General features: G+C 33.9%; 1 protein-coding gene and 1 long non-coding RNA gene across 4 annotated transcripts in view; one reads left to right on the top strand and one right to left on the bottom strand.

Moving 5' to 3' along the window:
- LOC148115515 (uncharacterized) overlaps nt 1-15,149 on the top strand; it is a 52,506-nt gene that overhangs the window by 12,558 nt on the left and 24,799 nt on the right. The window lies entirely within an intron of this gene.
- SLC6A1 (solute carrier family 6 member 1) overlaps nt 8,548-15,149 on the bottom strand; it is a 65,671-nt gene continuing 59,069 nt past the window's right edge. For all 3 annotated transcript variants that reach the window (XM_060688367.2, XM_034438360.3, XM_034438370.2), the window contains exons 13-15: nt 14,461-14,561; nt 12,719-12,886; nt 8,548-10,905 (exon numbers count right to left, since the gene is read on the bottom strand). In XM_060688367.2, the coding sequence (XP_060544350.1) occupies nt 10,801-10,905; nt 12,719-12,886; nt 14,461-14,561 (374 nt within the window). In that variant the 3' untranslated portion in view covers nt 8,548-10,800. The remainder of the gene's footprint in view (nt 10,906-12,718; nt 12,887-14,460; nt 14,562-15,149) is intronic.

Raw genomic sequence — 15,149 nt, 5'->3', positions numbered from 1 at the left:
GACTGCTGCTGAAGCTCTCTGATCATTTGTTATTAACCTTGCAGCTATTTAATGGATTAGTGTTTTCTTGTCTGCCTTTCTACTTCTTATGACACAATAAGAAGTAGGGTTAAAGGATTGAATTTCTTGTCTCTTTTCCTGCTCTGCAAATAATTAATGATAACAGGTAATGGAAGAAAAAAATACCACTGAAATTCTTCAGTTTATTAATCAGAACCATAGAGTTGGAAAGGACCTTAGTAGTCATCAAATCCAACCTACTACTCATTGAAGACCTAATAGAGCAGGGGTGTCAAACTCACAGTCACATCATCATGTGACGAATCACGATTTTTTCTCCTTCGCTAAACCAGGGGTGGGCATGGCCAGCACATGATGCATCTGGCCTGCGGACCATGAGTTTGACACCCCTGTATTAGAGCATCTGCAGGGAAAACTGAATACATGGAAAGTGGGGAGAAAGACAAGTATTCATCCCATACATATTTTGATCATATATTTACAGACATTTTTGCATTTTATTACATTTCTTATTCTATATAGTATTTTGATGGATTTTTACTGGCTTCTAATTTTTCATAGCTTGAACTTTATAGCAATATTGCTATCAAAATGGGGCTAAATTTTCTCAAAGAAGACAGAGCCAATAGTGAACTAGGATGAAAGGGGAAACTAGACTGTAGCTCCATCAAATGATATGTGCATGCAGCTGTCAGACAAAATAAGCATCATCCTGACTTTGACATTTACAACACTGTCTTTTCACTGGCAAATAAGGGAGATACAAGTTTGACAAATTAAGAACAATATCTACTTTTTCTTCCAATAATGTCAGGATTTTCATCCAAATAAAATCTTGCGCTCCAGAAATTTATACTCAATAAAAACAAGAAATAGATTTCAATCAGATGGGAATTCTAACATGATTTCTGTGAAATTCTCACTCCTAGGGAGACATGTATTAGTTTATAGTCTTAGAGCTCTTCTATTAACAGCCTAAGCTGCTAAATGTCTCTGGAGATTCTCAGTCATCCAAGTCATAGTTGTCCCAAAGGTGCTTTTTCAAGATGCAACTGATCTTGCTTGTTTTTCTTTAAAGACATTTTGCTTGTCATCCAAAAAGCTTCTTCAGCTCTGACTGGATGGTGGGACATGGAAGGATTTATACTTCCAAGAAAACAATAAACAAAGCAATCATTCCATACAGTGCAGGAATATCGGAAAAGCTCAGGAGGATCTTCAGCTGACACACCATACGTGCATACTTTAAACCCAAGATTACATTAAGGCAGAAGCTTGTCCACCCCAAGATAAAATTCCCAAACACAAACTGAGCAATGTGGTATATGCAATACAATGCAGTCAGCCATGTGCAGATCTGTACATTGGGAAAACAAAGCAACATCATAAATGCATGTCACAGTTTAGGAGGACAAACCTACCAGGACAAGTTTCAGCAGTCCATCTGCATTTAAAAGACAAAGCCACTCTTTTGAAGACAGCAACATCCACATTTTGGACAGAGAGGACTCCTGGTTTGAAAGAGGGGTCAAAGAGGCCATCTATGTCAAAATTGAGTAGCCCTCTCTCAACAGAGTGAGGGGGATATGACATCATCTATCTCCAGTCTACAACACAGTCCTTTCAACAGTTCCAATAAGATTCCACAGCCATTTGCACCACTCAAGTGACTTTGATCACACAGATAAACCTCCAGGTGGCCTCAACAACTCACTAAAAGAATGCAAATGACCAGCTGCCTACAAGGAGTATAAATCTTTCCATTCCCCACCATCCAGTCAGAGCTGAAGAAGCTTCTTGGATGAGAAGCGAAATGTCTTCAAAGAAAAACAAGCAAGTCCAGTTGCCTCTTGAAAAAAACCCACCTTTGGGACCTTAAGCTACTAGTTTTTGTTGCTGAGATGAAGGTTTAGGAACTTTCTTCCCAGCAAAACAGAAAACACCACAATTTTTTATTCCTGGTCTACAAGCAGAAACTGTCAGAAATGTTGTCTATTTGACATGATACAAAAGAGCCCTCCCTTCCACCAGCCTACAGAAACAAACAAAACCTGGGCAGTTGCACACCAATCCTCTGGTGGACCAATGAGAGATTTTGTTTTGCTATAAAATCTGATCTCATGCAGGAGAATGAGTGGTTATGTAAAAGTTCAGATGTGATTTTAATGTGCTAAAGTGAAACAGGCAATTTTCCCGATAAAGTCTGAATTACTGTATATTGCTGCTTGAGACAAGTTAAAGATAATGATACATCAAAGAATTTTGTAAGGCCATTTGAAAATAGAAAGGATTTAAGAAAGGTTACGTATGGTTAGAAGACAAATATTTCTCATTTGCATTTAGTTTTGCTGTCTTATTTTTCTGAAATATTTTTGGGTTTAAAGTACTTTATCATAAGTTATTAATTTGACCTTTAGTGTCATTCAGAAGGAAGGGAAACAGATGTTCTAAAATGAATAGAAAGTTGTCTCCATATTGATCCTATGAATATACATCAGGCACTAGGGTGAATATCCTTTATGGAACCAATTTCAGTATGGCTTGAAAGAATATGTAAGCTTTTAAATGAAACCAGCCTCTTTCCCCCCCCCTATTGAATTAGGAAATCAATCAAGTAATACTGTAATTATAGTCAAGATCAAGGTTACACACTTATGCAAGTAATTTAAAGAGATTTGCATAGTTGCTGGCTAACTGCATTTTTCTGTATTTACTCTCTTTGCAAGATACACATATACCCTTTTAAAAACCCACAAGGTTTCTAACTCTACAGTATTAATTTTTCACACACAAAACAGAAATTAAGACTTATGTGAAAGAAAGTTTTCCACATTCACAGATACAGTTTCCCAATCTTTAAATGTATTCTATGCTGTCTTCATGATTGTTACATTTCTGCGTATTTTGTTAGAACATTTATATACTTTGCAGATTGTTCACATTATGCTAATTTTTCATTTTAGTTAAATAATTTCTAAAGGGAATGATGTCTCCAGCAAAGTGCTCACGGATGTCAAGAAAATAGGCAGTCAAGAATATATACATTATTTACTAAATGTTCTCTATTAATTTGAATCTGAAGAACTCAATATAAAATATATGCATATAGGGCAGTTTCCACATCTAGGTAAAAAGAATTCTTAAAGAAATCCTGACAGGTTTTTTGTGATACTGAGAGGATCATTTATAAATTCAACTTTGATTAAATTCTGGTTTGAGATAAATGTAAGGGCACTTGAATGTGGATGTACCTCTATCACTGTCTGGCTTGATTCTGCAACCCAACAATATAGACACAGACTTCAGGAGATAATTAGAACTGCAAAAAAAAAAAAAAAAAAAAATACTGCCAACCTGCCTTCCATTGAGGACCTGTATACTGCATGAGTCAAAAAGAGGGCTGTGAAAATGTTTACAGACCCCTCACATCCTGGACATAAACTGTTTCAACTCCTACCGTCAAAACGATGCTATAGAGCACTGCACAGCAGAACAACTAGACACAAGAAGAGTTTTCCCTGGAACACCATCACTCTGCTACACAAATAATTCCCTCAACACTGTCAAATTAGTTATTAAGTCTGCATTACTATTAATCTTCTCATTGTTCCTATCACCCATCACCTCCCACTTATGACTGTATGACTGTAACATTGTTGCTGGTATCCTTACAATTTATATTGACTGTTTCCTCCTGAATCAGCAGAATGATGCTTTAAATGCCAGCTGGTAAAGATGGCAATGAAAGAAGGCTATTGCCTGCCTGTCCAGGCTAGTCAGCTTCCTGTCAGAGAAGCTGGACTATATGGATCTTTGATTATACAGTATTCTGTAGGTTCTTTCAATTCTTAGGTTGCTACTGATTTTAACTGGTAAATCATAACAGATTATTATGGGCTACATTTGGAATGCTACTATTCTGTTTTAGATGTTGTAGGATTTAGTTTTTTTAAAAAAAATAATTATTTGGGTTTTCATTTGAAGATACACATTAGTGTGCAATGAACAGTAATGTCTCAGAAAAAATTCTGAAGCAGAACCTAATATTTCTGCTTCACTCCAGATAGATATTTATTACCTTGCTCTTGAAAGAAAAACTGAATCATGATTAAGTACCACTGTAAGTGGTACTTAGGATGATTAAGTAGCACTGTAGGTAGATGTAACTACATTTAATCACCTTTCTCTACAAAATGAACTGAAATGGGGACCCAGAATCCTGCTTTTAAGATCAATAGTCCTATGTTGCCTAGCAACAGAAAGTGGCATATAGCTTTTCAGAAAGTTGTTGTAGGCAACACATACTCACTTGGCCCAACAAAACAAATTCTAACATATGTTTTGCTGATGCAAAAAGTAGTGGGTTTATTTTATTTTTTTTGTTTTCTGAAAGTGAGGTAAAGCTAGAATTTCTCCAATTTCATGACATTGAAACATCTTAAAATGATAAATGAATTAATTTAATTACTTTATATAATTTAAAACCAACAATGCCATTGAGGTTGTGGCCTGAGTAAGAAATAAACCGCCTGCTTTTAATAATTAAATGTTATTCTAAATGTAAAAAAAGATGGCCTTGAGGAAGAAAGGGACTTAGGAAAAGATTAACATGTAGGAGATGATCAGGCACAGTCCAAAGGTGGGGTCAAACATCATAAGTTTGGAATCCTTATGCAGCCACAAGAGACAAGTCCCTCATGAATTCCATTGACTTTTATCTAGTGCCAATTTGCTTTGACCATTGGTAGATCAGATTCTTGGGTATAGGTAGTATGTAATAAACTTCTAGTGATTCGAACCCAACTCCTGTTACTGGTTACTTGTGCCTGACAGAACATAGATTAAGTCCAATATAATGTATGCACAAACATTTCAGACCATTTCCCAATTCATGTAGTTTAAAAAGAGAGAGGAGTAGAAAGTGCATAATCAGTCTTGCAAGATCTTTAGTCTTCCGTGGAGTTCATTTCTTAGTCTGGTCTGCCTTGCAGGGCTGATATTAAACAAACAACTCTCTGATCATACAGGACCAATGTGAAAGAGATGGTTCCTCAGATTAATGCTTCTTTGGGAAAATATTATTTTAAAAAATGTTATTTCTCTACATCTTTCATAAATAGATGCAAAAGATAATTGAGCAGAGTGAATGGACTGAAATTTAGAATATAGAATGACAAAATTGGAAGGGACCTTGGAGGTCTTCTAGTCCAACCACCTACTCAGGCAAGAAACCCTATACCATTTCAGACAAATGGTTGTCCAATTTCTTCTTAAGACTTTCAGTGTTGGAGCATTTATAACTTCTGGAGGCAAGTTGTTCCACTGATTAATTGTTCTGTCTGTCAGGAAATTTCTTGATGTATATATTGATGATAGGGATCTACTTTAGATAAATATACTAGATGACATATTACTAAAGCAATACCTCAATTATTTGAGGTTAAGTTGCTGGTTCAACTTTTATACGCTGTTCTGTTAGGATCGTATCCCAATTAGATGCCTCAAAAATAGTGCAATCTAAACATTTCTGAGCTTAATGCTTCAAATCCCCTCAGATGTCTAGAGACTTGTCTGATGAACAGTAATCTCTGGTAAAGACCCCAAAGGGTCTAGTTCCTCTAATAGTTCCCGGCAAATTAAATTTGGCCTGGAATAGAACTCCTTTTTCTCCCTCCTCTTCGTCCTCTTTTCTTCCCCTGAACATTGTTGACTATTAATGCTATTCATTATTTTTGATCTTTGTTTTCAATCACCAATGATTCTCCTGGGAAACTATAGCACTGTGGTTTTTCTTTACCTTCCAAATTGCTGTTAGGTTCTGTGTGAATGTCTTTGAACATCACTACTGTATACATGACTACATTTTTCCAGATACAAACTTTCATTTGTAGTTTTCAAATGAAACAGCTTCTTCTCTTCCAGGATTACATTTACAGTACTTAATGCTGGCATTATTGTCCAGATCACAGCATTTCCCAAGAGAGAAAGATAGAAAAATTTTGTCAACATGACCATCATATTTTTATTACTGGATTCTGCTTCTTTTGCTGCTCATAGTCCATGGCTGCTTATAATCAGTTATATCATAGTGTAGCCAATCATATATACAATGGGCAGCCTTTGCATACAACTCCACGGCCATGCCTGTTGCAGAAGTTTGGCCCTATGAGATTACTGTAATAAAAAAATTGTAGTGATCTATAGAAGTTGGAACAAATAATGAAGTTAATTTTGCTTCCTCTCCAGGTGTGATGCATACTTTTCTTTGTTTTACTGTTTTATCATGCATTGTATTGGTAACTATGGACTGCTGTTTTGTCTTACTGTTCTCATTTTTTAGTTTTTTTGTAGGATATGTTAAATAGTTGATTACTGACTATGAATAAAGAATTGATTCATTCGTGCATTGGCTGAAATATCATGAGGAAAATGGTTAAAGGAAAGCAGTTAAAGGGAAATGATTCAACTGAATAATGAAAATGCTTATAAAACATAGAACCATAAGCTTGGACGGCACCTCAGAGATCTTCATTGGCAGCCTGAATGTAAGTTAATGGAAAAGTTGTTAAAATCTTCTCCTTCCCCCATTCCAGCACTGAGGCAAAGGAGGAAGAAAGAAAAAAAATCCACTCATAATGAGTTACGTCTTTGTCTGTGTGAAATCTAAAATGGTAATATTATGCAAAAGAACTGACAATATTGTCTAATTTAAAAAATGTAGCATAATCAGAGAAAGATAAAAGGATTCAGAAAATTCAGTATTAAATAGTATCGGGAAGCAATTATTTGTTTATATGTTTTATATTATAGCTTCTCTGGTAGAAGATTGAAAGTTTGTGTACAATGCAGAAGAATTTCTCCTTTATACCAGAAAGATGAGTCTATGATAGCAATGCATCTTCAGAAGGGTTTATCTTGATAAACTTACTAATTGGACAGACTCATAATAGGAAATTCTACTTAGGACTTTTTGAAGGGCTTTCACACATAAGGGAGCATATATTTCTTCCTTGAGGTTTGGTAATGTGGGAATATAGATTGATCAGGTTGTGACATACCTTACTCAGTACCTGGTTAGGGGAGTCCCTTCTATTACAAAAGCAATGGAATGTAAATCTCGGTCATCTTGAGAATACCTTGACTTTGAAAGGTTTTCAGCTTATTTTCAGGACTTGTGACATGGAGTCTCAGCATTTTGCTAAATTTGTAGAAGATATCATTAACAGTTGGCGGAGAACAGCTCAAATCCATGGCCACCTTATAGATCATCTGACTACTCAGATAAGTTGCAAGAGGTAAAACAGGTAATGGAGACTTCAGCATGCTAGAGACAATTTATTCCTCTAGTGATCATCATAGATTTACAATATTTTGCTTGGAATATTGTAGGGCCATTATAGAACAAATAACATTCTCTTCACATATGGAATAAGAACCATTCACTGGGCCTCCACAGTCTTATAAATCTAGATTCATATCCAAGCAGATATATCCATTCTTCCCTATGAAGTATTTATCACTTTCTTTGCTGCTATGTTCAGTCAGTTTTTCTCCACTTTGATTACAGAATCTATTCATGGAAAACTCTGAAACAGGATCTTCTCTGGATTGTTTCAGGCAATTCTCATTGGGAGAACTGGCAATATTTCTAACCATCTTGTGGGTTAGAGCCTTGTCCATCTTACCTATTTCAACTGGCATCTCCAGTCTTGAAGATAGTTGGTAAACATCCTCGTTGAGATTTGAATAATGTTAATAAATGGTCCCTGCTCAAGAAATAGGGTTTCTTTAGTCTACTATTCCTTGCATTAGCAGCCAGTCTCTAATCTTTTAATTTTAAAGAAGTTAACTGATAAGGTATTCGGATAGTTTTAGAATAATGCCTCTAGTTCATTTTTTTTGTTTTTTTTTTAAATCTAAAGCAATATGGCTTAGATTTGGATATGGTATGGTGGTCTCTCACATCTGTTTGTGTTGAATTTCTGACGGTGATGGACAAAGGCCAGTTGGTTATCCTGCTTTTGTCGGATCCATAAGATGATGTTTTATATTCTTGACCATAGCTTGCGGGTGAAGAGAATAAAACCATGGTTTTGCTTGGTCTCAGTCCTATTCAGAAGATTGTATTCAGTAACGATGGGCACATTTTCATCAATATCTGCCTCTATAGTGTTTCACAAGGTTCATATTCTCATCTTTTATATTTAAAAAATACATGCAATCATCAGGAGAGTTTATTGAATCATATAAGCTACAATGCCACATGTATGATGATAATAGACAATTCTGTATTTCAGCAGATTCAAATATGTATGGGGAATATATTCATGTAGTCTTATTTCTTCCTGATATGTGCACATGATATAAGCAGAGAGAAGCATCAGGAGGATACTGATGTATCATTTTCAGAAACTCATGGCATCTGAAGTAAAAGGTCTTTCTGATATTGAAATTTGTTTTACACTACTATAAATAAGCATATACAATCCCCTGCCTAATTAAAAAAAGAAAATTAAAGCCATATCATAGAATGTATAATATAATCTTTATTTTTTTTCTCTAGCTTTTGGAAAGTTACATAACAACCGTGCTTTAATTAAGACACTATTTGTAGACATTTAAAATGCATTTTAATTTATAAATATTGTACATTTGGTCCATAGAACATTGCCATTTTTTTTAAATTATACTGTACTCTATCTCTTTTAAAACAGGTTCTATATATATTTTAGAATGTGTATATATTACATATATTTTTTTATATAGAGATAAATTTGCTTGATGTTTAGAGAATAATTTATTATTGCAAAACCATATATGATCATATATTCTTTCTTTTTAAAAGGGTAAATACTACAAAAAGTTACAGCTATTCACAGTTTACACACAGTAGTTCTACCACACTATTTTTGTGCTATATATGATACGTTTGTGCAGAATTTTGCTAAAGCAAATCTGTCAAACATCTGTTATAAGTGTTATACAATCAAACATTGAATACTTCATTTTTCTTGGAACAACATGGGACCTGATTACATAAACAATAAAGAGAAAGTTTGAATTTGTAATGCATGTGAAACATGTAAAATATGACATTTTATTTTTCTTCTAAACCCTGAAAATCTACAATATTTGGATTTGAGACTTCACTTATAGACATTTAGTTTCTTATAGATTTCTTGATAATTTACATTTGATCTACTGTATGAAACAATTTAGAACCTACTAAACAATACTTTTTATAAGCTTTTATTATTAGATTGAAATGTGTGTGCATGTATATATATATTTATATATATTTATATATGTATGTATATTTGCTACAATAATGTGCTTGACATTCTGAGAATAATACCTTATTGCAAGAACATATGTTTGTCACCTTCAGACAAAAAAACAACAAAAAACCAACATTCACAGTTAACATGTTGTTCACACAGTAGGTCTACATAAAATGTATGCTATCTAACACTGTATGTTGCACAAGATTTTGCTGAAAAGTATGTTTCATTGCACAATTCTATCCGTCATTTAAAACCATTTTCGTATGATCCCCACTGTCTATTCCATAGCTGCCAAACAAGAATTATTATTGAGGTCTCTCAGAGCTTTGCCGTTTTCTACATTGGAAGAAATATTTTAAACTCCTGTGGAAAATGCATGCTAGAGCCCATCAAAAAAAAAAAAAAATCATTGTCTCCATCATTACCATGAAAATTACATATATAAAATATATTTTTAAAAAAACTAAAATTCTTTTTTTCAGAGTGCTTTACAATTTTCTTCCCAGCAAAAACTTCATTATTGATACATCTCCAACAAACCAACTAAAGACGTGCTAAGTTTAAAGCCCTAAATTGTATTCTATGGGATTTTGATATATAAGCTATTGGTTTGGTTCTTTTCGGTATATATGTTGCACTTATCAGTGGTATAACTATATAACATAAAATGAAGTAAAACCTGGCTTAAATGATAGATAATGTATGCAGTTTATATAAGACCAACCTTTGAGAGGGACTCATCACAGTTTGAAACAGGTAGTCATATTGCCACTTTTTTGTTTTATTAAAAAAATCCAGTACTTTGAAAGATGCTTATACTGAAAATATTCTGATAGTTATATTACTACAAAATAATGTAATATATTAAATGCCAGAGACCCAAAAAATATTACTAGTAGTGGAAGTATTGCCTATGGCAGTTGTATAAGAATGATTAATACATAACTCCATGTAAGGAGAAAATTAGAAAAACCAACCCAATAATGAAGTTGGTTAATACTTCTAGGGCAGTATTTTCACTGGAAATTTCTTTCATAAAAACACTTTGCTGGTGAATATAAAACAGCTTTCCAATTTAACTGTTCTCAGAAATAACAGCTTGGGAATCAAATAGTAAGAAATTTATTAATAAAAGCTAGCACAAAAGTTCAAATTGTTGCACTAAAATGTAAAGATTAAAAATGGTCTACCTGTTGTGCTTTTAATAAATTCCAGATACTTCACACTTACTGAGAGAGAATAAAAATGTTAACAGTCTATGGATTGCCAGAAACACAAAACATTGTTAACAACTAAGCCCACAAAATGGTTTGATCATACCACATTGCTTCCTATATAGTGGTGATGGTCTTTTGTGCCACTAGAGGTAGGTTATTTTATTCTCAGACATAAATTTGTGGTAATATTCAACCATGGTTTTTTGTGTGTTTGTGTGTGTGTGTGTGCTTATGTATTTGCCCCCAGAGGAAGTTTTGAATCAATTCAAAGACTGATTTTATATATATGCTTCTTTGTTTGCAGAATTACTCTGTTGGGCTTGTTCTGGTCCATTCTCAGGATGAGTAATGTCTTCACTTGGTTGAATCATTACTTGGATACGCTAACATAGACAGGGAAAGAGAAATATAATAACATCATTATTTATTACTTGAATTTGAATATTTAAATTTCTTTTATACAATTTCGCTTCCTTCTTATTTATTTATTTATTTATTTATTTATTTTTGAATTTGTATACCGCCCTTCTCCCTGAGGACTCAGGGCGGTGAACAGCCAAATAAAAACATCAAATACAAATATTAAAATACAGTTAAAAATATATATAAATTTGGCCCCATTAATTAAAACAATAAACCAAACAATTAAAAACACTTAAAAAGAATTAGGCCAGCCCGGCTTGTTCAGGCAGATGGATAAACCAAAGAAATACTTTACCAGCAATTTGCTGTAGATGACTCTGGAGTTTCTTTGAGGGAGAGAGCCGTAAAGCAGCAAGTGTTCCCAGACTAGCAACTGATCAATTACTCAAGTCTTTACAAAATTAAATATGATCAGAATAATTGTTGCATTCATGTGCTAATATTTAGAGCGGTATTTAGAGGTGAATTTTGGTTTTGCCTATTTATTTTCATTTTCACATATATTTGACTTTATAGCTCTGACAAAACCCCCATAAAATTTGAACAAATGGCTCTAGATGTTGCAACTCTATTGCTAACTGTTAAAATCAGCATGGTAGGGCCAGGGAATGATCAATGTCTCTTTACACTGAAAGTTATGGTAATGTGTTTTTATTTCAGGAAGTGCAACCTGGTCTCTAAATTTTTGGAAAAAATTTTTTTTCCAAAATTTGGGAAATATGATTTTCCAAAATATGTAAATATAGTTTTCTTGGACAAGGGTTTTCTTAGACAAAACATTTCAAGCATGCTTGTAAGGCAACTTTCCATAGCTATTTCTATTGGGCTCCATATGTATATGCAGCATGGAAACAGTTTTGATTGAACTGCTTGATAATATTCATATGAGAGAAATGCCAAGTGCCATAATGTTGATTCTTCTGGACTTCTTAGAATCTTGGACATCTCATCATTTGCTGGAACAATTCAATGAGATGGAAATTTGAGGAATTGGATTACGGTGACTCTATTCCTATCTAAAGCATTGTCATCAGAGTGTGGCAGTACGAAAGTTTTTAAAGTGGCACATTCTTTTTCCCCTGCTTATAAACATCATGGGAGATGATCATCTAGAGATCTGAAACAATCAATTTCCGTAGTATATTTTAATTTATCTTTCCTATCTATATGAACTAGTAAAGGCTGTATAAATGTTTGACAGTTGCCATGAGGTTTTGATGGGTTAGGATAAGGAATGTAAAGAAGTAAGAAACTTAAGAAATGAGGAAATGGTGTCATAATCTGCTGGAAGGTATCCCAACAAATGAAGAAGGAAATGAAGCAAGACTAAATTAAATGAGCATTCAACTGCAGTCTATTTATGTGGATAAAATGGGAATACAGTTTTAGTTGAACATATTGCAAAATAACTTGTAAATCAATTTCAGCATGATCGTATTCAGAAGTTGATTACTAAAGAAAGGAACTGGATGAACTTCTATAGTCATTCTATATTGTGATATACTTTGAGCTCAGTTATGACTTTTTTCTGTTTATAGAGAATATATATCTGAATGTAATTTTATACAAAATATGTATTTGACTGTTATTTCATAGAAAATATATTTATCACTACTATTATTTTACTAGTCAAGAAGATTAGCTTAAGAGAAAAAGCTAACCAAAATGCATTGTCAGAGATATATTAAATTTTCATATTGTAATTCAAAAGCTAATAAAAGTTGGTGGCTGCTAAATCTAGAATCTTGAGGTATTGTATGAAAGACAGCTTACCTGTTTTAAGGAACCTTTTAAAGTAAGGAACATATATGCCATGTAGCCTGGAATCAGCACCATAGAAGAGAGAGCCATAAACCAGCCAACACCTTGACCCCATTTGGGGAAAACATAATTTCCCAAAGTGAGAGGAGTCATTTGCACAGCACTGAAGATAAACACACCCTGCAAAATGTTTCAAAAGATTAATTAGAATGCAAACTGTATTTAGAATTTAGAGATACACTGGTTCATATAGTATCATGTTTTGTTTGAAACAGCTGAATGGTGAGAATTGGACATATTCACAACAATTACCGTATTTTTCGGACTATAAGACGCACTGGAGTATAAGATGCACCTTAGTTTTTGGGGAGGAAAATAAGAAAAAAGCTAATTGGCGGGTGGATCGGCCTCCCGTAATACCCCCAATCAGCTGTTCCCAGAGGTGAATTTTAGCAACAGGTTTGTTGGTTGTGAGCCATGCGCCTTGCTTTTTTTTCAGCCTCTGAAACCTCCCTTTAAGAGGCTTTTTTCAGCCTCTGAAATCTCCGTTTCAGAGGCTCAGTGGGGTGACATTCGGTGTATAATTTTCACCCTCTTTTAGAGGGGAAAAAGGTGCGACTTATGCTACGAAAAATAAAGTATTCCTGTTATTCTAAACACCCAATCAATTGAGGGAATCAAGGGAAAGGAAAAAAGAAAAAGAAAAACAGGAAGAATTTACCAATGTGATGGCAGAAAAAAAACAGGAACAGAAAAATTAGGTTTGCAGACCCTAAATTCCAATGCTTCTAATATTTCTCTTAAACACAGCAATGAACTATTCACATTATTCATCATACACCATGCAATTTCTGATTTTTCTGGGATCAAACCTCTGCAGTGCAGAATCAACAAATTATAACTTTAAAATGGGAGCAGAAAGCCAGAGCATAGCATCTCAGAGAATTGGGCTCGAATTTTCCAAACATTGTTTCTTTGCATGTGATCGTCATCTTTTAACATCTGTTCACAAAATGAAGAATATGAGGGTACCTTCTTTCTCTGTATCTATTTTTGGTTCCTTCAACAAATTTACCAATGTTTCTAGTAATTTCTAGTAAATTAAGTAATATGTTATTATCTAAGCCACGGGTGTCAAACTTGATCATGTCTCGTGATGACACATTTTTTGCCTTTGAGGAGGCAGGGTGGGTGTGGCCTGCATGTGATGCAGTTTGACACCCCTGATCTAAACTAAAAAAAGGAGTTTTTTTGACTCTAGTGAAGTTCCAAGGGTTTTAGGAAGATAGACTGTTTTTCTTTTAATTCATTTAAAATCTTAATTCAGTTAAAATCCTGCTATGGTGTTGAATATTGGAGTCTATGAGAAGAAACAATGGCCATAGGTAACTTTCCCCTCTTTGCATAATTAGGGGATGAGGTGAACTCTTCCTCTACATTTATGGTATATATCTAAAGGGTGATGAATGAATCCTCATCCGTTTAAGAGGAGAATATCAAGGTGTCATCTTTTTTCTGTTGAATACATAATTATTTCCCAAGAGCTGTAAACATTAATCAATCAATCATGAAGTATGATGTATTGTTTTAGGAAGGAGATGCTCTTAAATCCTCTTTCAGTTAATTTATTTTGAATATGAATGCTCTGTAAGTTACAGTTCAAAAAATTACAGAAAGACGTTTATCTAAAACTATACTTTTACATAGTGGTAAAGTTAGCATTCATAAGATAAAACCATAGTTTTATTTCTTACTGCCACAATGATTGGAGTAAAGAAAGACCAACAAAGCTTCCACCAGATGCAGGGCTTGTATCCAACCATCTCTTGGATATTGTCATAAAAGCGGTTTACACCTAAATAAATAAAATAAATATTAGTTGTCTTCAATAATGAATGTATTTGATAAGAGGTGTGTGTATCTGCTTGATTCAATACATTATGGAATCTTTATAACAACTCTTATAGTAACAGTGGTTTCCATGTAATCCATACAGTAAGCTGAATATTTACTCAGGAGATATCTGTGCACCTTTCAGCAAGATACTTGCTGAAAAGAACAGGATTGAAGGGAGGATTGATTTTTAACACTAGTGAAATGGAAGCCATGTGTGTCTTGTAAAGAGACACGAAGTGAAGAGTAGAAGTCCAAATAACATCTAATATATAACTAATTTTTCTTACAGCAGATAATAGTATGAGCAACAATTTGTGTCTGGTGTTCTAGAAACAGAGCTCCTCAGGGGCAGTAGCATTAGGAACTGTTATCTAGGTTAAAGTATTTCCTTAAATACAATGCTATTTGGAGAGAATATAAGCAAGATCAAATGCATCTTTTTCTTCTCTAAGATACATTTATATTACAAAAACAGAAAAAAATCAACAAATGCAATGTTAAAATTTATGAAATTTGGTTAATTAGTCCTTATGGAAATGCCCTGAAA

This window comes from Pantherophis guttatus, chromosome 2, assembly GCF_059756535.1.
Source record: "Pantherophis guttatus breed Tessera chromosome 2, ASM5975653v1, whole genome shotgun sequence".
Lineage (NCBI taxonomy): Eukaryota > Metazoa > Chordata > Lepidosauria > Squamata > Colubridae > Pantherophis > Pantherophis guttatus.
Note: the sequence above shows the minus strand (reverse complement) of the source record. Positions and strands in the feature narration are given on the sequence as shown.